General features: G+C 46.7%; 1 protein-coding gene across 1 annotated transcript in view; it reads left to right on the top strand.

Moving 5' to 3' along the window:
• Nucleotides 1–25,349, top strand: part of LOC118503504 (ankyrin repeat domain-containing protein 17) — a 310,759-nt gene that overhangs the window by 46,102 nt on the left and 239,308 nt on the right. The window contains exon 3 of the mRNA XM_036036847.1: nucleotides 5,312–6,627. Within this exon, the coding sequence (XP_035892740.1) occupies nucleotides 6,439–6,627 (189 nt within the window). The 5' untranslated portion in view covers nucleotides 5,312–6,438. The remainder of the gene's footprint in view (nucleotides 1–5,311; nucleotides 6,628–25,349) is intronic.

Genomic DNA, 25,349 nt, shown 5'->3' with positions numbered 1-25,349 from the left:
ATTGAGATTGCGCCGGCAAAAAGAATAGATCCCAATTTATGGTTGGATAGAAGATGTTACGTTAGAGAGAAAGATATCACCCCGGCAGAACCCGTCCTTGCCGTGTCACTCTTGCCGGCGTCGAGTTTTCCGAGGAAGTTTTCCAGTTCATTAGTACAAGCCTCTGGTCGGAAAATAAGCCATCCTTTTTGTTTTTTGTTTTGCTCTCCCGGAACCCGGTAAGGCCCGTAAAGGAAGAGCACTTGGAAGCGATGTTGATTTGTGGGATGATGGTTGTTTGATACGTCACTCTTCTGCGCGGTGCTTTACGTTGCTATTAATTACCATTTCTGGTGCGATGACCGTGAACGCGTCAGCGATATTTACATGTCGCTAGAGCGTGCGTCCCACGGACCGGTCGCGGTAGGTCTCGGTCATGTGTGTAGTCGATTGTTTGTGCGATTTAACGTTGTGGGTGGATTAGCGGTTTTTTGTGGTTGTTTTGTGGTTGCTTTGCTAGGCTACTCTCGAATCCAAAGCACTTTTAGTAACATCCCACCTACTGAAATGAGTGAGTACCACGCACCACACATTCAGGAGGTCTACAACCTTGAACTGGCGACCTTTTTGTGGTGCTTTGAAGGAAGTGCACCTCGAACGAAAGGATGAAGGCGTGACCGTTTATGTATGTACCTCCAATTTATGGATTGGAGGTTTAAGTGTGTCTGAAAACGGAGTAAAACCGATTTTGTTTTAGTTTATGCTTCAATTTATTACAAGGTACTTAAGCATCTTCGTCTTTTTTAAAGCTGACCAAATAAAATACTCTCGGTGGGACCAATATTATATCATGAACTGTGAGCTACACTCAGGTCTCAGTATATTGCCTAACTTAAGGCGACTGGATGTCTAATTTAATTACAAATTTTTAGTAAAATGAGCTAGAAAAATGAAAATTTCGCTTGGAAATAAAAATGAAATATACAATTAAATAATTGGTGGGACATGACGAGTATCGTTTAGTGCGAGCTTCACAATATTTTGCATAATTTTAGGCGCTTCTGCATGCAACGCGTTTTCACTGACCAGTTGCATTAATTGATGAAGTTATTGCAAACCAAAAACAAAAGATATTCATCGCAAACGCTTTCACAAACAGTACATGAAAAATGTTTTATTTAAACATTTGAAAGTAAACCGAACAACGGATGACCAAATATATGCTCGCCTCGAATGGTTTATTTATTGCGCCCATGCCGGGTTTCCGATCAGCGCGGCCAGCTCTCACTCACCGGCTGTCAAAATTATCATTTGAAAATATTGTTTTTCGCGTGGTGATAAATAGAACCAACACAACTGGCACACACATACACAAACACCCTCCTCGAAAAACACAACAATGCACGCTACATACTAATCACTTTGTAGCGCAGTTGGCACACTTGGCGTAACGCACAAATTCAATTGCAATGGTAGACACACTACCCTCCCACCGTTGGGGTGAAAATCTTTAATGAAGTGCAAAATGAGTGCATCTTTTAATGATGATGCACCCGTGCGCCTGTCTGTGCGTACACGCGTGCATCGTACGAACAACAACAAAAAACACCCCTGCATCCATTAGGCACGGTTCGTTTGGTACGGCTTCGAAGCGCCTATCAAGCGTTCCAAACGGTCCAATCGGTGCTTTTTCCCTTCTTGTGCAACTGTTTCTGAAGGGGATTTTTTTCCTTCTTGAAGCAATCTGAAGATGAATCAGTCACACGGCCCAACATCCAGCAAAGCAATTGATGGAAGCTGTCCTGTCCGAGTGGGTTAGTAGTAATAGCGAAAGCCGTCGTCACTAAATCATACGTTTTTATGAAACGGGTGAGTGAGAACTTTTTGCTCCTGCCCTTTTCTAGCCAATGTTAGCGCAACATTGTACCGGTAGCACAGTGGCACCAACGTTCGTATGTAATGTTTATGAATGAAGTAAATATTTGCATTTTATTCGCTTTTACCCCCACCACGGTGGGTTTGCGGGGTGATCGATCATCAGCAACTACCAACAGCTAGAGCCATAGGCCTGCAAAGCAAACAGAACGCACACAGAACGCTTCTTCAGCGGAGCGTGTGCGTGTGTCTCGGTGTGTGGACGAAGAAGCCGGGCCCGGTTCATGGTCACTCAATTACAAATTATTAACACAATATTTACGTGCATACGGTCGTGTGCTTCGGCCGAGAATCGTTGCCCACGTTGGTGTGGGCGCCTACAAGTGTGAGGTTCGGCAGCGACCGGTACCTTGGGATATTTGAGGTTCGCATTGGACACGCGTCTGTAGGGCGTGGGGCGGATTGTTGGTCTGTTTGTCAGCTGGATTACTGGAGAGTTTTGTGAGAGTGCTATCATCCAGGAAGTGGCTAATCCGTCTCCAAATTCTTATTGGGTGGATGAGATGTCTATAGATAGTATTTAGTCTCACGGCGAATATTTATGAATTTAAGTAATTTTTTAAACATAACATAACCTTCTTTTGCTATTTAAATATTTCTACTCGGAGAGAAAACGAGAGAGAAATGATAGTCTCATCAGTAAAACATATGGCACTGCGTGCAGTATCCTACATCCAGCCATGTGGTCGACGGTTTCAAGTTCCAATTCCTGGGATATTGCGTGTATCGAATAAATAAACATAACCTACATTCGGCACTACACCCGCAACCCGGGCAGAGCGAGCCGGAGGCTTAAACATATAGGTTCTAGCATACCAACAGACACACACACAGTACGCAACGATCTTGCATGATCTAATCCACAGACACACAGCATATGCGGAACAGTTTACTTTAGCCGGGCGTGTGCACCGATTTTTATGTTTATTTGGCGGTTATGTTTGCCGACTGCCGAACTTTATATCTTTTCCATGTGCAATTTTGCCAACCGTACAATAAACAAAGGGATTTATTTTATCATGTAGTGGGATCGCTCCTTAAAGCTTATTAATCGATCCAGCAGAGAGGGCAGCTTTTAACCGTTCCACTGCCCACAGTTAATGCAGACCTTGCAATGCAGGTCAGCACTATCAGCTTGCTGGTTCGCGGATCGTTGCGGAACCTCATCGGCAATGGTGCAATGGAGTAATTTCGTCCGCAAATTATACATCTCCTCAACTATACGGCCTCTCCTGTTCGGGCTGCTTGCGATTTACGGTGCAGCAGAAGTGGGTGTGTTGAAGCTGTCATTATTGTTACGGGGTAGCACCGTATATTGCCATTTTGGGACAACCGGTGAGGTCATTTTGGAGCAGTAGCTTAATCGTAGCTTATTCTTGATGGTTTGCTAGATCCGGTTGCGTTACCGGGTTTAAGTTCTTTCACTGAGATTATTTATTGCATCAAGCAGTTGTGAAAATCACGTGTTCTTCCAGTTGGTGTATCAACAAATACTTATTAAAGCGTTTTAAAACATTTAACAAAAAATAACTAGCATGTCCCCTCCTCAAGTATAGTTGTATCAAAAGCCGTAGACACACAATTGAACGCCCCCGGTGGAAACCAATTAAATCACGATTGCCCTCCCCCCCTCCCGGTTTGGCTGTGGTGTTGGCAATAAAGAAATAAAGATCATCTCAAATCTAAACACCCGGCCGCAACCCGGCCGCATCAAACTTGCGGCCAGTCCGTATCCGAAGGCTCACGAAAAAGAACACGCCAAACTGGAACACAGAGTGCACGTCCACGGGACGTTGCGCTCGGTTTCGGTCGTGTCGAAGCAGTTCCGTAGCTGAACTTTCTTAATTGAACTTAATTAAAAATACAACTCTCTTTCGCCCGCACAACACACATGTTGATCGGGTATGCGCCGATCGGACGGCGAAAGGCCAGAGCCAGAGCGATGGGGTTGTTTTTTAGTTTATTCATTGTGGACTGTGTGCTTCCCAACATCATCCAGCGTCGATCAAACAAACATTGATCGGTGTGTGCATACACTGTGTCGAGGTGCATACCGAGGCGGACTACGGTACTAGCATCCTCGAGCATGTGTTGCATCTTTTTTTTCTCCTCCCATCCTGAGCATCATCAGGCACCGTTGCTGTCCAATCGGTTGCTGAGAGAAAGTGTGAAAACGGAAGTAGAATTAAAAAAAAAAACCCACGAGTGAGGTCAACTGTGGGAGGACTAAACAAACGTTGGCAGCAACTAAATCAGCAGTTTTCTGCTCGTTTGGCTAGCGTTTGGTTTGGATTTAATGTCTCGGACGTGTCATCGGACCGGACCGGATGATGGCATCTAGACTTTTTGTGGTGGAAGCGGATGGATGTCGTGTGCGGGATGTTGCAGTTGAAGTGCTAGTGTCCATTTCAATCCACTTCAACTCAAACATGTTATTGGTGACAGTTGGAAAAATGACACGACAGAGAGAGAGAGAGAGAGTTTGTAGTTAGACGTGTTGCTTGTCCAGTTCTTCTGAATTCTGGAGGTGTTAAAGGTTGTATATGGAAGATACGCTTCTAAATATAGAATTTTGTCTCCAAAAATTTAAATTCACCCAACAGCTTAAACACCCCACTGCCTCCTGAAGAGTCCTGACTATCTCCACCATTAGACGAGAGATGCCTCCAGTGGTACTGAAAAAAAAAAACCGCTTCAAATTATCCGAATCATTACGCACATGGCGCATACACTCACGCTCCAGAAGCGTTAAACCGTTGGCCGTGTGGAGAGACAAATTACAGTGACAAATAAAAACATATAAATCAACCTACTGCCAGCGCCGTACCGTACCCCGCGGGTCTAAACGATCGGAGCTTAGGCCGATACGCCGAAGCATCGGCGCGTAATGCTGTAGCGAACACATAATTTCATATTCATGTCTCCCCTGCCCTGGCTATGGGAAGCGTTACGCATTTTACGATCATGCTAAATGACGCTTTTTATTATTTACGACGATTGCTGGCTTGTCACAGAGTGCTCTGGTGGTGAAGCGTTGGTGAAGCGGTCCTGAATCGCTTTATTATTTTTTAGGAACACCAGGAGTGTTCTAGCTGAGTGTGGTGCTACGCGTGCTATGCTGGATGCACGTTCGTTACGAATATTCAATATTTTGGAGGCTTTTATTTTTTATTGGCCATCGCTATTGTAAGGGCTCGCGTGTCGTTAACTGTTGTGGTAAAATAATTTTATTGCACATCTGTGGAATTATGGGGTTTAACATGGGTGTGTCCCACAGGAGTTGATGTTTCTACGGAGAGAATCCTTTGATTTGAACGCCATTTTCGATGTACATTTTGTTGCTATTGCTGTTATGACTAGTTGCTAATGAATCTTCTTTCTCTTCTTCTTCTTCCAGGCCGGTACCGATCATTTCGTGTGTGTGTGCATTTAGAGAAAGAGCATCGCCGTCCCATCCCTTCGCCCAGAACTGCTTGCCAGAAATTCCAAGGTTGCGCCGCTTTTCCGCATTCATCGTCCTTTCTCTATTATTTCCGTTACCCGCAACAATTATAAGAAAAGAACCACACACACCCAGAGACACATCCACAACCTCTCAAAAACACATACACACACTGTCTCTCTCCCCCTCTCTCTGTCTCTCTCTCTTGTCCAACTCATCCACACACCATAAGTAAAAGCAACACGGTAACGCACTCACTGTTGTTCACCTGCTAGATGTCCTCCTAGTGCCGCGCGCTCGTGTCGTAAAGCCTGCCGATAAAGCTCTCCAAGCCGCTGACTCCAAGAAAAGCTCCCGAAAAGAAATTTTCCCTGGAAACAATCCACACAGCAGCGCCTCTTGCTTTAACGCTTCGCATACATGCGCCCGTGCAGCCGCCGCCTCTAGTCAGCTTCCTTGTGAGCGTGAGCCTTCTGTGGTCGATCAGCCTAAACGGGTGGGAACAATCGGCACGTCAGTGCGTCAGTGTGTGTGTGTGTGAGAAGGGAGTGAGCCAACCCAGTGTTTGATGTTGTCTAGTGTTCTGTTGCGAAGCGCAAGATTTGCCATTGCGTTTTTGGGTGTGCGGATGTAATTGAAGAAGCATCAGAAGCAGCAGTTTGTGAGTGGCATCGAGCAGCGATTGTGTGGTACAATACAGTCAGTCAGTCCGTTCAAGAAAGTGAAGCAGGTTCAAGTCCTGGAAGCCGAAGTGTCTCGAGTGTGTTCTGTGTAAAAGTGTCGATTGTGCAAAGTAAGCGAAATCCTATAGAACAGGGAATCCTACTTCCCCAACCACAGCCAATAGTCACGACGTAGACGAGAGTCGAGTGTGAATTAGTGCCGTTGTGATATATATAGGAAATTGTATTACCCCCTCTCCGCACGAGGTTTCTACTGTGGTCCCACTCTTCTGGTTCCACCGCACCGCTTGATCAGCATCCAGCGTCCTCTCGCAGACAAAACCGTCCTCCGGGGAAGTGGTTTGCTGTTGGTTGTGCATCCGTGCGGTTTAGTGTTCCGATTTGCCTGAGCGACACGCTATGGCCGCTATGGTAAACATGACCAACCTACTGAACGGAAAGGATTCGCGCTGGCTGCAGCTGGAGGTATGCCGGGAGTACCAGCGCAACAAATGCTCCCGCCCGGACACCGAGTGCAAGTTTGCACATCCGCCGGCAAACGTCGAAGTACAAAACGGACGCGTGACCGCGTGCTACGACAGTATTAAGGTAGGTTCTAGATTTGAACTCTGAGGTACTTTCTAATCCGATGAATCCCTTTACGAGATAGACTACATGCCAAAACATTTTTATGAAAGCCTTATAGGCATGGCCAGAATTCTGGGGATCTCTGCCCTGTGACATTCAAATATGTTCTCACACGCTCAAATCCCTCTCCAACAAATAGCCCTAAATGTGAACATATTTTTGGACCTCATCCAAGATGAAGTCCTCATGATGTCCAAATGTGTCTCACTTGGTGCTCTACACCGAAAACAGTAACTATCCGGCAACTTGCTCCAGAGAAAACCCCTTTCTTCCCCTCTATGCGGGCATTCTCCTGCAGAAAAAGGCATCCAAAAGGCATGTCCAGACCTCATGTCGAGATAATGGGAGGTATCGTGCCGGGCGCCGGATTCCGTAGCTACCGTAAAATCGAGGTGGAAAAGTTTTTGCATTATAATAATTCCAAAATTAGAACCCAGAGGATGAAGTACCCTTACTGCTTTCCTTTAATGCGGACGGGAATGCTGGATCCGATACGTAAAATGGGGCTAGAAAAAGTTACTCCTAACCACGATGACTCTGGGGAGGACGGCTTTTAAGGAGGAGACTTCTCGGTGACATCGAGCCTTACCGGAATGTTGAACATAGTTTCGGCACATGTTTTCGAATTGATTAAATAATTACTGATGTTTTCACTTGGGCTTGCTCTCTCTCTGTCTCTCTCGAGAAGAATCATCTTCGAGTGTGTCGAGTTGAACAGAACACCACCGTGCCACTAATTGACTCGCTCCATTCGGTCGTTGGTTAGTCAATAAAGTTGTACTCCGGATATGTTGGGCGAAGAACAAAAAATAACAGGCTCATCTCCTGGACTAACATTTAGCCTTATCATGTTCGGAATGGTACGGAACCTGGAGTTAATTAGAGCGTAAAATGAGCATGAAAAGGAAGGTTCGCGAAACGCTGGTGGTACAGCGCATCCGTACAGCTAATCTAGCTAATCTAGTTGGTAATCGCAGTGGAACCAACAGCAAAAAAAACGAGGCACCAGAAACCCATCACATCCGTGTTGGAATTTGGTAGTCTCTCACATTCATTTCCGCTAACCTGGTGCGGAGGATACGTTTGCACGTTCCTATCCCATCCCGGCCCTGGTACGGGCAGGTCAGTGCTGGGGGGAAGAGAGGGGGTAGTAAATCGGTCAGCAGTACCATCGGGATGGCGAGTTCCATCCCGGAAGCATCGGCTTCAATTCAATAACCGTTTTTGGGATAAATTTAATCATGCTCCTTTCCCACTTCTGTCAATCGATACCGCGCACAGGGGTCCGCCTGACTACTTCCACCGACTTCGAATGTGCTAGGGGAGGGGACGCGTCTAAAACAGTGCTGGGCCAGAAAATCAATAACCTCGGTTCTTCCGTAGAAATTCGTGGCTGGTAACACACGATGGGAAATGGATACGACTTCCGATTTGAATTTGAGCCGTGCCTCAGCGTGTGCGTGTGTGCTGTGCTGGCATATGTTAGGAGTCGTTTTTTGACGAGCACGAGGTTCGAGTCGGGATGGCGGAGCGTAGCAGAATGGCCCGAGAACTCCTGTCAGTCATGACCTCCTTCCCTGACACTTCCGAAGCCTTTTTACTTGTATCCTTGTGTCTGTGTGTTTGCGGCCGGGTTTTTCGGTCGCACAAAATGGAGACTCATGGTGGTGGCGCGGCGTTAGTGACGCTCGGTTCCGGTCGGTGTCCCACTTCCGGACATTCGCGCCACACGGGCCCGGTATTGGTATGTTCGAAACGTAGAAATGACTGTGTGTGTGTGATGGGTGAATATTTCAACATACGCATCCGATGGATGGCAATGTTTTCCACGCCGATACGCTCGACGAAAAGCATGACACGCTTCGTGTTAGTGTGCGTGCGTGTGTGTGTGAGTGGAATTAAAACCGAAAAATCCACCCACCCAAACACTTCATCCTCCTAACTCCCCTTTTTACGCGGCACGGTGTATTAAAAAGGATTGCACTCACTTTTACTCAGTGATGTCTGTGTGTGTGCCGAGGATGGGTTTTTGTATCGAACCGTTCGATGTGGGGCGAACAACATGTTCGCTTACCAAGACCATACACCCGTTATGTTACGAGCCGATATTTTCAGCAATCCTTCTCCTCCACCCGTTTCTTCCCCCCCCCCCCCCCCCGATCGATCATCGGGGTAAGGTTTTGGGGACTTTTTAAAGGATCAAACGCGCCCGCTTCCGGGTCACAAGCATCGAGGAAAAACAAAAGAGCGTGCCGGGAGACAACAAAGCGGGAAAATCAAGCGGGAGTCAAGTGCAGGAGGTTACGGTTACGTTGAAACCCCCCCCCATGTGGCCATGTGTGTTGGTTGCCGAATCGCACACTCTTACTACAGTCACACGCAAATGCCATTTCTGGTGGTTGTGCAAAATTTTTAATCCAGCTCTCTTCTCCCTCAGCTCCTGTCTGTCCCGGGTCACATAATTGATAAGTGATTTGGTGCTGCAGAGAGTTGGATTTTGGGGGGTGCACCGATTCCTGGAACTTCCGAGTTGCGAGTAATCCATTGTTTTTGATTCTGGCACGGTTGTGATATTTGGAGAGTTGTTGCTGGTGAAGCAGTTTGTTGAGTTGTATGAGTCGTTGCATGATGCCGGTAGCGTTTCGTACTTTGATTGGTTGATTGGTGTGCAATTAATATGGGCAAAGATTGTGATTTTGAAATATTAACAAGGGTAAGCATTAGACGAGGGCTTATATAATTGAGGCATTGTTCGTCGAACCTTTCTTTGATCTCCTATCGTTTCGCTTGTATTTGGTTGATTTTATTTTATAAGGAATATTGTATTTATTTGAGTATTTCACTCGTTTCTACTTATTTATGCCTTTTTTATTTCTATATTTATATATTTTATTTTATTTTCTTGTAGTTTTCTTACTTTATCTGTCTTATTGTTTTAGGTTCTCCGCCTCTTATTTTTTATTTCTTTAGTTTAATACTTTTGCATTCAAGTGTTTCTGTTAGTATTTTCGTTTTCTTTTTAATTTTCCTATTTGTTTCCTCTTCCTGTACTCATTTACTTTGACCTCCTTCTCATCGCGTTATCAACAACCACTGTTGTTCTTACCACTTCCTTAACGGTGCACAACGCACAATTGAAACATCTTCATCGAAGGGCCGCACTTGACGAACACTTCTCATTACCCTACAACCAATAGCATTAAGTCATACTCCCACACGCACACACACACAAACACCAACCAGTACAGCATTAAAATGTAGCATCGTTTCTAACAAGCCTACAGGCAACAGAGGCTGCCGGCAGGTGGACTCAGTCCGGGATGATAATGCTAAAAAGAAACCTCCGCTCCGGTTAACACGCGGCTGGCGAGCAGTTTCAAGCGAGTGGCACCTCGGTCACTTCCGGGTGTGAAAAGTAACCATTTTCCAACACTCTTCATCCGGTGCGAAACACACACACACACTTACACCGTCCTCAGCACAATGTAGTTCGCATTCGTTGTCGAGGCTTTGTTTCGCAATTACAACGTCAAGAATTTCCTGTCAGCTTCCTGTGGGTGACAGAGGAGGTGGGGGGGGGGGAGTGGGTAAGTGGGTAAGGTTTTGATTCTCCTGCCATCCCTCACCGACCCCCTTCCTATCCCCCGGGGGGATTTTCTGCACACAAACGCACAAAAGCACAAGGAAAGGTGAAAGCGCTTTTCCTTGTTCTCGTCTACCGGGCAACTCGTCCTCCTGGGCATTTACCATTCCGTTTAATCCCGGCACTCCCCTTGTGCACCCTTTCCCTTACCATTCCCCCCTTCGAAGCAACATAAATGAGTGAGCATAACAGTAATGGTCTCATCGCCCTCAACCAGCAACGCAAGGCCTAAGGTTATAAATAATAATAACAAGCCGAGCTGTTGGTGGCGGTAACGCTGGTCCAATCGCTGCTGGTGGGGAAGTTTTGGTGTCCTGGCAAAAGGGGGGGGAGGAGATGGGGGGGGGGGAAGTGGTTAAGGTAAAAATCACGGATAATAAAAACCCGCCGAACAGAACTCCTTTACCTCACCGGGTCAGGTCAGGTGCTGGTCGTGTGCACAGTGAATGAAAAGATTGCAAAAAGAAAAGCGTACGAGCGAGAAAGGGAGGAAAACCCGGGAAAACCTGTTAAGAGTTTTAATACCATTTTTCTTCCCTGTTATGCCACCCCATCCCCTACCCCAAAAAGCACACCCTTGTCCCGGTTGGCACTTCGTTTATGCCATTTTGACACGGCACCGTGTGTGTGTGTGGTTGGTCCATGGTGGGGTGAGGTGCTCATGCTATGAAAACATAAACCACCGACGCTTTTTCACATTTTTCCGCCCTTTTGACGCGACAAACGAGTGGCGAACGGAAGAGCCCTCTTATGGTAAAACCTATGGAAGCAGGCAGGCAGGCAGGCAGGCAGTGACAAGAAGGCCTTCGGGATAATGTCACTCATGCTTCCACATGGTGGTACATGTACCAGCAAAAGGGGTGAAGAGGAGGAGGAGGAAAGAGGAAAGGGCGGTGTGGTGAGATTGTGTACGATTCTATCTGTCGCTCGGAATGCGAAACAAACCCCACACGACAGAGCGGCCAGAAGATTTGCCTTGCGCTTGGGTTGCATTACCTTTATCTCTCTTTCGCTGGTGTGCCCGGAACCGGAAATTCTCTTCTATTCATTGTAGATTTCGGATTTCGGGTTGATGGAGCGACGAGGGAAGGGAAAACAGGGGGTGACACAGTGCGAGTGTGTGTGTGTGTGATGCATAGCGAAATGGTTCCACTTTCAGCCGACAGCACGGGAGGCGAACTGATAGCTCCAAAAGGACATTCTTTAGAGAAGGTCCTGTGGCAAGGCAGGATGCGCTTCCGGTTTTCCCGGGGCGCAGGGACGGAGGAAACCGACCACACGACCACCGTGAATTCGTATCGGAAGGAGTGAGAAGAGGAGGGGAGGAGGGAAGGCGGAGGTTCCGGCGAAAACAAGGAGGCTCTCGAGATAGCGGAACAGTACAAAGCATCAACATGCCGCCCGCGGGGTTGATGTTGTTGTGTTGTCGTTGTTGTCTTCTTTTTTTTGTCGCTTGCTTCCTTCATCCCTTCCGTAAGGACAGTTCGCCCGACGATGGGCTCGGGATGAGTTTTCGTTCGGCTGACACTTGCCCGGTACACGATGTCACGGTAACTTTGGCTCCCGCCAGACACCGATACTCGGAGTGAGGGAGGAAGGTCACTTTTTTGGCGACGCGTTTTATCAAACAACCACCAGGCGGCTCCATCTGCTGCTACCGGTGCTGGGAACTTCCGAGAAACGTCCTGCGTTCTTTTTTCTCTCTTTGCCCACAGGTGTGTAAGAGTAACATCTCCGACATTTTTCTTCCGGTAGGCAGGAATAAGGCAGGTGTGTGTGTGAGTGTGTGTGTCACTACTACCGTGTACTGCTTACAGTTGGCGCCATTATGAATTATGACATTTGTAGCGACTTTAGCGACGGGCGCAAGATCTCCCCGAGTTTGTCGGTTGTTTTATCGCTGTTTTGTTGTTTTGGGGCACAGAAGCAGTAAATGCAACAACAAAAAATGCTTGATCGTTGTGGATAAGGAAAAGTTTGCACATCAAAATTGCGCGTTTGGACGTTACTAACAGCGACAGATGCCTTCAGGACATTCGCTGTCTTGCTGTGGAGTACCTGGTTTCGCCGTGAACTTTAAGGTCACTGGAGTTTGCATTGCGCCGAGTTTTATATTCATCAAAACCTTAAAGTGCGGTACAAGTGATGGTTGTTTGTGTATCAAAAATTTAGACCAAAAAGAGAATGAATTAGACTGTGAGATATTTATTTGAATTAGACTGCATACTTTCAGGCGTTAGAGAATATGTTTTATATTTTAACTTGCAGAATAAAACTGTGATGAGGTTTTGATGGAAATCTGAGCTAACCAATCAGTTGCTTGCTTTCAATTGCATACATACAGGCGTTACGGGACACGAATTAACATTCTTTTTTTTTCTTTAAAAACTACGGTTGAAAATTTATTAGCCGATTGATGAAGAAAAAGTTAAAAAATGGTCATTTTATTGCCAATCAACTAATCAGCCAGTAATGCGACAAGGCCTTTTTTGATGATTAATTAAAATATATGTCTTTTATCAAACAATTAGAATGTGTTAGGGTCGCTCAAATTTAAAAACTTACCAAAGCGTAAAAAAATCATTACAAAACATCAGCGACAAAGGGTTGTAAACTCGATCATAATTCAAACCGCAATTTTTCAAAATAATTGCATACAATCAGGCGCTACATTAAAATTCAAAATATGTATTGCATTCTTCCTGATCCTGTGTAAAAATATTTCTAATCATGAAAAACTTACAACAACATATGGAATCCAGCAACGAAATATGCCTTTAATTACAGAAAAAAGGCCTTTAAAATTGCATACTTTCAGGCGTGACGAGTGATTGAGAATGTACCGATGCCAACCCTCTTTAAAGGTGTTTATAAACCACTGATCAAACGATCTAGAAACACTTTAAAACAACATGCAGCAAAGCAAAAAAAAACAACACATCCTTCTGCCAACCATTCGAACCGGAGTCACATCAAACAGGCCTCCCCGTTGGTGTATGTACATTTGTTACATCTCACTGCATCTCTGTCCGACTACTTGCGCTTCTGCCTCTTTTCCTGCACAACCTCACCAACCGAAAGTGCAGTGATGTGTGTGTGTGTGTGTTTGGTTCATGCATCACAAAACACAAAACGAGTCAACGGATAGGGAGAAAGAGAGCGGCAGCGGGCAACAGTGACGACCACCAGACACCAAACGTCCTTCCTATTGTTGTTGGTTCGGGAATCGGGCCACAACCACATCAAAGCCGAGGGCCAGCTTCTGGCAGCTGTCAGCCAAGCATCCTTTCCGTTCCGCTATAACGATGGGTGAGTGTTGGTTTCGGTTCGTGTTTTTGCTCTTCTTGTGCTCCTATTTCCTATCGGTATGTATGTGCGCGCCAGAATGTAGACTGTCGTCATGTCTTTTGGGGTTGTATTTTTTCGGTTAGTGTGTTTCGCAACCATCAGCCCCAAATGGTGGAAGAAATGAAAAACTTCCATCGGGAAAGATGAAATATAGGATTTTCTTCCCTTTCTTTTTTGTGGGGATTGGGGTGCTGCTTTCAATTCCGTTCCATTTTTCGTTCCGTTATGGTCAATTGATTAGTTTCATTTTGTAGCCCTGGCACAAGAAGCATCGGCTTCGCCTTGGTTGATCCCCCCGGGCTGGCATGAACGTGTTCTCTATTTCATTATACGCTTGCCGAGCTTTTGCGACGAAAAGGACTTTTAGCGTTGACTGTATCAATCTTGCGGGATGAAGCGATGAATGTGGGAGGCTCCCGATGTGTGACACCGCCATCATCATCATCATCGTCGTCGTCGTCCGTCGTGATTCTTGACGTTCATTTCCCATCAAAGTTGAGAGCTGGGGGATGAATGGTGACAGCCGGCATCTCGTGTCGTGGCCGCTATTGTTCTTCCCGTTTCAAGTGATTTTTCCTCGCTTGGTCGGTCGGTGGTGGTTTTTTTTTTTTGGGGGGGGGGGGGGGGGGGATTTTGAATTACTGACTGACTTCTATTGCCTCGAGGATGGCGATGAAACAATGGAGTATGCCGCTTGTCAGCGGAATGATGAATAGTTCCAGAAATTCGTTATCCTGGAGCGTCTAAAAATTGACGACATCAATCGGTCGGTGCTCATCATCGTGTCTTTGGGTGGTGTAAACTTGTAAATTCCATTGCTTCATCGAGAGTGGGACTCTATAAACAATGAACACACAAACACCTGACGGCTGTGGCAAAAGGATCATTAAAATTAATTAAGCTGTTCAATCATGCTTATGATAGTTTTTTAATTGTTTGACCTTAGCCACCCAGGAGAGGGAATGATAATGGCCAGCAGCTCCACCGACAACCAGCTGTCTATCAAATCTTTATTTAATTGGTCTCCCTTTAAACGGTGTGCTAAGTTCATTAACCACCTCCACCAAGGCATCAGGCACCCCCCACACGAGTGCCGGGTGTGGACTATGTTTGATAATTACATCACACATAACAACATCATTAATCATCGGCGTGGGACCTAATCGGGAGCATTGGCAAGCATCGAAGAAGTTCCAGCTCGGAACGGCTCGGTGGAAGTTTAATTGCTGTACTCAACATGTTTCCTGCTGCTTTTTTTTCTCCTGCCACCCATCCGGTACTTGAAGTTCTGTGCGTCTAGCAATGTACGTTAAGCAAAGCGCAGACGGTACGCAACGCGAAAGCAACGCATGTGATTACAGTCTCGTGAGTTTGTAAACATAATGATTAGAGGTTTCCCTCCTCTCGCCGACTCGCTCTCACTCAATTCTTCCCAATGGTTTTGCAACTTTTCTGATGACAGTTCCACGTGATCGTACGCGCGGCGCAACTAAGCGTGACGCTTGTGGCTTCCTTCATTGCGTCATGTTTGCAAAACGCTGCGGTTCCACTCGACCGCGCCTGTCCGTACACAATTATTGCGGTTTTGTGTGTGTGTGTGTGTGTGTGCCGAGACCGTGAGCTGCTAATTTATTGGACCGATGGTTAGTCACCGGCGGGACCGATCGGGCCGTCTCCCACGCACGCGTGCGCCATTAAACGTCGCCGGAAGATCGCCGGTGATCGCTCGACCGAATCTGGATCAATGCCGGCATCTGCGCATCTGTCCCTCTCTCGCTCTCTGTCGATGTTCGATCTGCATCCCGCCTCGAGTGGACATCAAAGTCTGGGCTGTGTTCTTGTTGGCTCATCAACGCCTCTCACTGCTGTGACTTTGGTCGTGATGAATAAATTTGCTTTTACAGCATCAGCCACACACTGATTTAAAAAAAAAAGACGGCGGATGATTCCGATTGCTTAGCGAACGCGGCGGTGATTTTTTTCGAGGATGTCCATTAATGACGCCATTAAACACTTAAACGGGTAGTGACAGTCCCAAGACTACCCTACTCCAACTGGGGATTAATATCGTGAAGAGTCGTTAACCGAAACGCGACGGCGCGTAGGTGTGTTCGAACGCCGGGTCGTCCATCTGAATGAACTATTGTTTAATAGATGAGACGCAAATCCGTTTGATGGAGTGGATCTTGGTTTTTTTGTTGCTTTCGTGACTCGTGGGATATTATTGATGTTGGTTTAAATTTTGGAGAGGGTAGGAGCTTGAGCGTTCTAGGAGGTGCTAAAAAGTCGCCCAACCATGTCTCGCTGGGAAGATATTGTGGATCAGAGTGTTGTTTAAGGAGTTGAGAGTATTTTTTACTGCAATTATGAGCTGCCTACGCATTGCGTTAGAAGTTTTGGGCATAGACGATTTAATGGTGCTCAAGCAAGCAGGTAGAACATTGTACCCTGATGACTAGTGCTCGATTTTGGCGCCATTTTATACAAAGGTTCGAGGAATACAATGTTTCACCAAGATTGAGTTTGAAACGAAGATCTCTTCACTGCCGGGAAAAATAAAAGTGCCATCAGCACTTCCGGTAGTCCTTTCTTTCGCTTCGGAATAATAAAAAAACCGATGCTTCTTTTCATTGTTGTTGACCCTTTCGCTTTATCTGCTGTCAGTATCAACACACTCGCCCTACTGAACCCGTGATAAGTACGGGATGTGACCCCGAGGACACACACTGCCGAAGACTGAGGCGCATTGCTGGATGGGCCATTCGTTTTATCAAGTCTTTCTCCGTTCAAGCGATGGTGTCGAAAGGATGTAGATCCACGTGTGTGTCTAGGTGTGGGTATGTGGTTGTGTGCTCTGTTTTTGGGGGTTGCTTTCACGCTCCGATTGGTCACCAGCATACCAGGAAGGCTCGGATGTATCTTAGGAAATTTATCTAACCGTCCCTTCGTTCCCGGATCTCTGCTCCTTCTCTCAAAGGTATTTCCGAGGCTCCCGCTTTCGGTACGAGGTGTCTGTTTTTCCTGGTGCTTCGAAGGCTTCAACTATCCAAACACACTCAACACACACACGCACACCTTTCGGATGGGATAGGCACACATTATTCCTCGTTCCCCGAAACGATAGTCCAGCTGAGCTTCGGCTCGTGGAAGCGTGTTTAAAAACGTGTGGAGTTTTCCCACAGCACCTCATCAATTAATCTTCCTGCTCGAATCTATAAATTTCCGAACAGAAAACAGATTGAACAGATTAGCCATGTTTCACAATTGCCAAATCCATAACTTCCATAACAAACCTCCCGTTGGGGAGAGCCCGCTTGGTAAGACGAAGGTGTGAAATGTGTTCCAAACCCTGCCGACCCTCTGCATCGGACACCTTTAACGCACTGCACGCTTCCTGCACCGAGGGCAAAACTTCATCAGCCCAGCACCAGGCACCAGAACCGTTCGTTCGACAGCAAGAGCGGTATTGATTCTGGTGCGGCGATAGCCATTCCCAGCGATAGATTAGGTGTTGGTTTTTGGGACGAACGAACGCTCTGCATAACGGTGGCACATCCACATTTCTTGCTCTTCGGGGTTTTAAATCAGTGCACCATATTCGACTCCGACTTCCGGCATCCGGTTCAGCGTTGGGACAGCTGCGTTGGGCGTGCTGCGGGGAGGCGAAAAAAGAAGACCCCGAGCTCCGAAGCACGGAAAGGAATGCAAATGTCTGATCTCGACAGCCGTAATCCATCTTTCGACATGCATCCCGAGAAGAAGGCATGCCAAGGCATAGCGCATTTGTTTTTGCGGACCGCCCCACCGCCCGTGGATGCTCTCTCGCCACTCGTACATCTTCGTTTGGTCGATAATCAGAATGCAGCAAGTACGCTGGTACTGCTGAAGTTCCCACCGGCTGTTGGTCGGTATCGTTATCGGATCTGGCACTGAAGATCGCGCTTCTCACCCAAAACCCCCCACCCCTTTCTAAAGACATGTGTTACGGGTGGCGCAGAATGGAGTGCTGGACATTGTCCGTAGGGCATTCCTTTATGGTTGAATTTATGTTCGCATAAGCGGAGCTCTTCGCATAGGATAACATACGACATCGTGTGATGCGGAGGAAAAGGCTATCAGGGCAGGCGACTATCGGGCAGCACATCAAAAACATACGTCACGTCGTTTAGTGTCATTTTTCATCGATAGAGGGAGCCATTTGTGGTGTGCTGCTTCCTTGAGGAGGAGCTCTCTTTTGAACTCGTTTAGAGAGTGCAGATTTGTGCTGTGGTAGCGTTTCTTCGTGCTCTTTTGGAAATATCTTGAAGATATTTTGGATAGATATTTTAACTTAGTATATTTAACAAACTGGTCTTCAATAGAACCGTACCTTCCAGAATATCTCAATCCTGGTTAATGGATATTACCTGATCTCCTCCTAATGGAGGACCTAACATTCAGGCCACAATTACCTCAGTATGAGTGCAGTGGGAATAAAACAACGGACATCGCAGATTGAATTGTGCTCGCAAGCAAAACCTGGACACTCCAGTTTGCCCCAGGCTGCGGTCAACCACACTCCGACACAAATGAGCTTTCCAACAAAAGAGAAAATAGCCATAAAAGAGAAGGAACCCGGAACTAGTTTCGGTACCTTGAACGGGAAAGTTTTCATCTAACAGCGAAACGCCAAGATGAACTTTCAACCGTTGAAGTGGACGTACAATGGTTAGCGCAGCAGCAGCAAAAGGAAAAAATCGCAACAAGAAAATGGCGGTAAAGAATATTTCTTATTGTTTCGCATTTCGGGAAACTCTCCGGCGGGATTGTTTCCCATTGACCCGATTGAACAATCAATTGGGAAAGTGGAAAAGTCTTCCCCGGGAGTGTGGTGTGCCTCTCCCTGTCCCTGGTCGTTCCAGTGCTCTCTAGTGGCCAGTCGCTGAGAACACGAACGTAGCATTCGAAAGCAACTCCTTGACCAGGAAGAGCATTCCTCGTGCTCCAAGCGTTTCAAGCCCAGCCGAGAGGTGAGAGTTTTTAATTAAAAGTTTGCCCCGTTTCGTCACACCTTTGGCCGAAGAAGTTCTAGGTAATGGTCCTTTCTTTCGCCTTCGGGAACTAGTATTTGAAGTGGGCGAAGAAAAATGTTTCCCGGGATCATTTCGCAGTGGCGAAAGAGGGTGCTTAGGTGAGCTGAATAAAAAAAAAAAAGGAACAGGAAGAGGAATGAAAAGCCTTGGAGAATTTCCGTCTCTAAAGTACACATAATAAATTGGTTCCCAGTATCAGCAGGAACTTTTCCCGATCCCGGCAGATCAGTGTGCTCATCCTGCCGGCTGCTGCTTGCCTGGTGGTGACGTCTCACTGGGCGACAGCAATAGAGCGCACGTTACACCTTAATCTCTTTAGCACTGATGAGACGATGAGCAATTAATTTCTCCCTTACCTGCGCTAATTAACTGAAACAGGCGCAACATTTTAATCGATGATCTGCCGTTGCTTTGAATCTCGTTAACGGTATCGGGAGAGTACGCTTTCCAAAAACTCGTGGACGTGGGGTGGTACACACGCTAATTGTCTTCGGATTGTAAATGATTGGATCGTGAAAGTTGTGCAAGCTGGCATGTTCTTTGTGCTCTGCTAGAACATCTCCCAACTTCCATTGCCCGAAAGTGCGTCGTCAATTTTGCACAATCCTCCTCCTGATTTGTGCTGTGTACCGACATTTCATTATCATTACCATGTCGACACATGGCCTGCCTTGTTATAACCTGCTTCACACACAACAGCAAGACTACGTGCATTGGATTGCTACTCCCGATTCTCTACAGCTTCTTCTAACAGGCCAGCTTTTTTATATCCCCAGCGTGGGAGTTTAATGTCGCTCGTCATCAGGCGCGCTGATTAAGCGCTGCTTTCGTGCTGTCTAGGCTTCAGCGACTTGTTTTTTTCTCTTGCTCCTGTCCCAATACCCAGTGTCGCAGTGTTTGACGCGCCGAAATTAGGTCGTGCAAGCAAATCATACTCCCCCATCTCCGAGGGTGGGCGCTTTTTTTACCTGGGTTGCGTTGGCAGTCCTCGGGCAAAGGTTTTGAGGCTCACGGTAATAAGGTGAACCCGACCTGTGCCGGCAGGTTCGATTCGGTTTAATTAATTAAGCAAACAACTGGGGTCGAACGGGTTTTGGGGAGTTAATTTCCGAAAGTTCCTGCCGCAGGGCTCGGCCGGAAGAAGGTATTGAGGGGCGTTGGGGACAATTTACTCAGCAAACAGTGACGATGACACGGCGCGCCCCAGCGCTAGGATCGCTTGTGATGACGGGCGCGCGCGCACACACACGTCTATACCGGTGTATCCTTGGGACACGTGGTTGAGTTTACATCGTTAGAGCACACACACACACTAGCAAGTCTAGGTCTCGGGGGTTTGATGGGGTTGGCAGGTGATAAATAGGGGCGTGAGGAATCGCGTATTTGACGCGCAGTGTAAATTGTAATGAAGCTCCAGCGCCGGTTATCGCCATCGGTATAGGTGCGTCAAGGCGCTCGATCTGCAGGTATAAATGCGGGCCTGGCAAGCTATTGGCACAGGACACGTTGGTGCGCCCCACCGAAAAAGCAAACAAAACGCGCACAAACCCCCCCCCCCCGCCCCGTTGCGTTGCACGAGGTACGCAAATGAGCTTACGATTATGCTTAATAATCAGTAGTTGTGCGATTGTTTAGCTGATTGTTTGTTTCCAATTTGTGGCTGGAACTATCGGTGAGTGGAAGTTTGTTGTCGGTGTGGCTAGAGCTGCTGATAGGTTTTGTTTTTCTGCGCCTCAATGCCCAGCCCCTGTTTAATGTTTGCGTGCGAAGTAAGCGCGCGCGGTTGCTAAACTTTAACTCGAACCTCGTCGGAAGGTGCGTATCGCTTAGTAATCGCAAAATAAACATTCCGAATCGATTAATCGACTATCGGGTGCATCACAAACCCTCCAAAGTAAATAGTTTACAGTTTGGTCCCCATCTTGTGCCCATTATCAAAGTGCATTGGGGCATTCGCCGGTTCGCTTTCTTGCTCGTTATCCTTAACGCACGCATCTTAATAGCACCATTGGAGCGATTGAATCGGACGCTTTGTACGGGTGGCCCGGGTTACATCACTAACCATTTACCACCGCCCGTACGCAACTCGTTCGTTCGGTTCGTCCTAGTGATTGAGCGCTCCTTTGGTGAATTAAGTCGGTTCGTAAATGTTGGCACTTTTGCACCGATACGTGAGGTTATGTAAGGTGGAACGGTGGCAGGTTGTCTTCCACCGGAGGTCGGGATGGCCGGGTATTCATTCCATCACGTTCGTTCTACGGGCTCTTGTTTTATCGAGTCGGGGGATCCCTTTTTCGTTACGGACCGACGGCAAAATGGGTGTGGTTTCTGTTTCGGCGGGGGTTTGTGCCTTTTTTTTGCTGGCCGTTTGTACCCTTACTGATGGAGAGTGCCGGACAAACCGAACCAATTCAATCATTGAGTAAAGAGCAAAACTATGTACTTGAACTAGTCGATTCCCCCCCGCCCTCCCACGGAACTCGGCCTCCAGAAGGACCAAAAACCTGGACCATCTCCACATCGCCACAGTTTCGTAATCCACTTCTGACTTGCTGGTGCCGTGACCAGGAATACAGTGTTGGAGGATGAAGGGTTTGCGAAAGGGAAAGCGAGTCACAACGCAGACCGCATACGACGCTCTATAAGAAGAAGACTGTGAGCCCCCCTTCCCACTCGGCCAGTAGCCCGTCCGAAACCGTCATATACTCTTCTAGTCTTGGGCTTGTTTTATGTAGTGCATCATTTTTCAATCCCATTTCCTACCCATCATTCCATTTTGTTCACATGGGACATGGGACAGGATGTAATAGTGAAAAGGTTTGTCCCTCGCTCTGTGTATCTGTGCACGTGTTTGCTATTTGCGCAGTTGTGTGTTTGTGGAACGTAACATGGAATATCGCTTCGAGAGTGCTCCAGGAGACGATGGTAAACAGTTAGTGTCCTGCACAGCAAGATGAGCTGTGCCTGGGTAAGCGATGCCTCCGGTGAGTTGATGTTCATGATGATGATGATGATGATGCTACTGCACTCCTTCCAAAGTATTGGTGTCATTGTTTCGTGTTGTGAATTATTCCTATCTCACTGCCGCCTCCTGGGCAAACAAACTCCTTGGAGCTCCCCATTTTTCTTGGCGCCTTTCTGCTTGAAGGCCTGCCTGCCAGTGCAGTGCTGTTTTGCATAATTTTTAATCAAATATTTTCTTTTGCGATGCAACCGGGCTGTTTCGCTTCGCTTTTCCTTCTCCTCGTTTCGAAGGGGTCGAAGTGCAGCTGTTTTGCATCATCGTTATCCCCCTTTCCCCTTTCGGCCAAGGACGGGCCGGCACTTGAGGTTATGTGCTTTTGCATTTAAATTGCACTTAGTTTATAATTTCTTGTTTTTCCTGCGCCTTGATGGAAACGGGATGACATAACTTGTGTGAGCAGAATAGAGTGGAGTACACAAACTATCTATCTCTCTCTCTCTGTCTTTCGCCCTCGACCGATGTGTGGAATATGAATTTTTCCTACACCCTGTCGTACCGTCTGTCGATTGCAACCGTTAAGCCCTAACAGTCTTCACCTCACATCGTCGTCCATCAGCCCTGACAAATTAATTAAGTGCTCTGTTTCATACAAAACGCGCCAATCCCACTCATCCTTTCATCCCTCGCATCCAACCACCCTAGAGCTGGCCGTGACAGGGGGAACACTTAAGCCCAGGGAGAGCAAAACCTTTTTCCTACCCGCGAATAGCATATCGGGCCGATGGTGGCTGGTTTCCTCTCCAACTGGTCCAACAGTTGGAAATGTTGCCTTTTTCGAGTGGTTTCAACTGAAACTGTCGAGATACAACCACACACACACACACACACACTCACTTGTCTAACCACTATCTCGACCCAAATGCCAGACATCGCCCTCCGGTTTTGTGAAGGCCACGGCGGCCAGAGTTCCAAGGTTTTTTTTTTTTGTTGGTTTCTCTGTTCGCTCCTTCCCCGGAGCCCGGACGGGTGTGGAATGTCGCAGGTCACAACTTCCGGGACAGAAGGAATTCGTAATGCTCACCTGTCACACACGCTGCTGCGTCGGGGTATCCGGATCCAGGATATGCAACGGGGAAAGCCTTTAATGAAATCCGAGGAATTACACCGAGTGGGCTTGGGCCGAACTGTTGCAACAACTTTGTCCGGACTGTAGTTGTGCGGATGGGCTAGGGCCCCTAAAGCAAAAAAGTCAGCGCCGTGTGTCGGTTAGGCACGGGAGCGATGATGGGAAAACGTTGGCTTCATCGATGCGAAAGGAATTCATTCCCGGTGCTCGGTCTGTGTGGGGATGCTTTGGATGGATGGAAATCAAAACTGCCCTTGCTGGTTCAAACCAACTCCTTCCACAAATCCCAGGGGCAGAATGTGTTTTTTCGGTGTTAAATTGAGTTTGAAACACTGGTTTGTTGAGGGCTCTCCCCGGAATGGACATATTACGCGACCGGGATTACGTTTATTCCGATTGAACTGAAGTTTTGCGTGTGAGTGTGCATCAAATCCCCTTCTGCTGGACAGCAGACCGGTGGGTAGCATCAGGTTATCGTAATTTTAAACAGGACACACCAACACTACCCTGGACATGTGTGATTTGCAAGCGATTGTAAGCGTTTGAAAATTGAAACCGATTCGAGAATGGCTCGCATGTTTAAACTCACCAGCTTCATAAGCCAGAACGGAGGGGGGGGGGGAAATAAGATTACACATTCCCAGGTCTCTCGTGAAAGTTCGTCGCCCTATCTACCTTTTCAACAAAATAATAGGTTTACAATTTAATCCTACTTCAACAAAAAAAAACTTGTGTACACAGTTCTAGAGTCGGGTGTATTGTTGGTGCCGTGACCAGGATACAGTGCTCTAATGCATGCAATAAGGGAAGGAAAGTAGGAGAGTGGTGGAAGCCGGCTGAGGAAAATTCTAATGTAATCATCATCCTTCCGCTAGCTCCGCCGCTCACTCAGTCCCCCTCACCCCCTCCCACCCTCACTCCACCAAAAATAGGAGAGCAAATTTAAAACAACAAATTAAATTGAACATAATCTCATTTGTTGCGGTTCAATGGCAATAATTCCGACCGTTACACTGTACACGTTTTTGGGATCCTTCCCTGGCCCTGGCTGGGTTTTGCATGCTGGGGAGATCTTTTCAAAGTCGTACGCTTTCGGTCCATCCTTTGCATGCTTCTCTGTATGTGTGTGTGTACGTGTGTGCGCTCTAGTGCGTACGTTCTGTATGGCTTATTTTTGTATGCGAGAGTGCACACACTTAGCACACTGCTGCTGGGAACGGTCAAAAAGGAAGCACCGAATTTCCATGGGACCTGGCCTCCGGGGTCGGATTGGATTTTCCGCAAGGTGAATGTGTGTGTGTGTTTGTGCCCTTTTTGCCCCGGAAAAGTGGGAAAGAGATTTGGGAACGTGAGGCTAGTGTGGGTGCGTGTGTGTGTGCTACATTTTACATCGTTTTTTATGATTTTTTTTTGTTTTTGGTGAAGTCTGCCTGACAAAAGGTTTATGTATTTGTGTCTATTTTTATTTCTGTGTACATTGGAATGTTACGTTGCGGCTTTGTGATGGGAAAACATCGAAGGGGGGAGATTTTTTTTTGTTCCTGATGTTCATCGTTGATGTTTCTTTTATTTTATATGGCCGTGTGTCTACACTCACCCGATTCGCATGACTTGTAATGGGATTAGAGAGATAGAGAGCGCGAGAGAGAAGGGAAGCCTGGTTGGGATGATAGCACAGCGAAAATAAAAATGTTTCACATGCTTTCCTGTGTGTTTTTTCTCCATGACTCGCCGCTAGGAAAATGCAGTTAACGAAGGGAATGAAAATCGGGTTTCTTTGGCGGTATTTTGATGCCCTGAAAATTTGGTCCCGATAGACAACGGGGAAAAAAAAAAGAAAACAGAAACCGATGGGAAAATAAAGTTTCGCATCTGTTCAAGCACTTAAATACCTTAATAGTAGCTGGAAGGGGGGGGGGGGGGGGGGGGGAGGAGGGTGAACAGGCGAACCGACTCATTTCTCGGTCAAGTAGGTTGGATGGATTGGTTTAATTTTCCAAATCCTGCGCTTCGGTACGGTATGATTTAATTGCAATTTGCAGCAAAAAGGTGGGCGTTTTGAACGGGAAGGTTTGCTCTTTTGGGTAGGATACTGCCTTCACTCCTGTGAGCATGTTGATCGGTGGTTGTAAGGAAAATTGTTTAACTGAGCGCTTTAACGTATTTCATTGACATGACTTCCATAGAGTAATTGCTTTATTTTGGGGCTAAACATATTGTATCTTCCGAAAATGTTTTAAATAGTGATGTTCAAATATGTTGTAGAAAATATGTTGAAGCCTAAGGTTTTCTAACATGTCTAACAAAAACAGAATATAAGGAAAACATAGAAAAATTTCTAAAGACTCAAGAATTATTCATAAAGTTCATAAAGAAACATAAAAGAAATAAATCATCCGAGTTGAACCGTAAAAATACATCAAACTGTCAATCAATCTTCAATACATCTAAACAAAATTAAAAAAATAGAATTGAACAGAAGAATCAAGCAGAGTCAATCTTCTTCAGCTTATAAAAATACATAAATCT

This window comes from Anopheles stephensi, chromosome 2, assembly GCF_013141755.1.
Source record: "Anopheles stephensi strain Indian chromosome 2, UCI_ANSTEP_V1.0, whole genome shotgun sequence".
Taxonomy (NCBI): Eukaryota; Metazoa; Arthropoda; class Insecta; order Diptera; family Culicidae; genus Anopheles; species Anopheles stephensi.
This window is presented reverse-complemented; position numbering and strand designations above follow the sequence as displayed.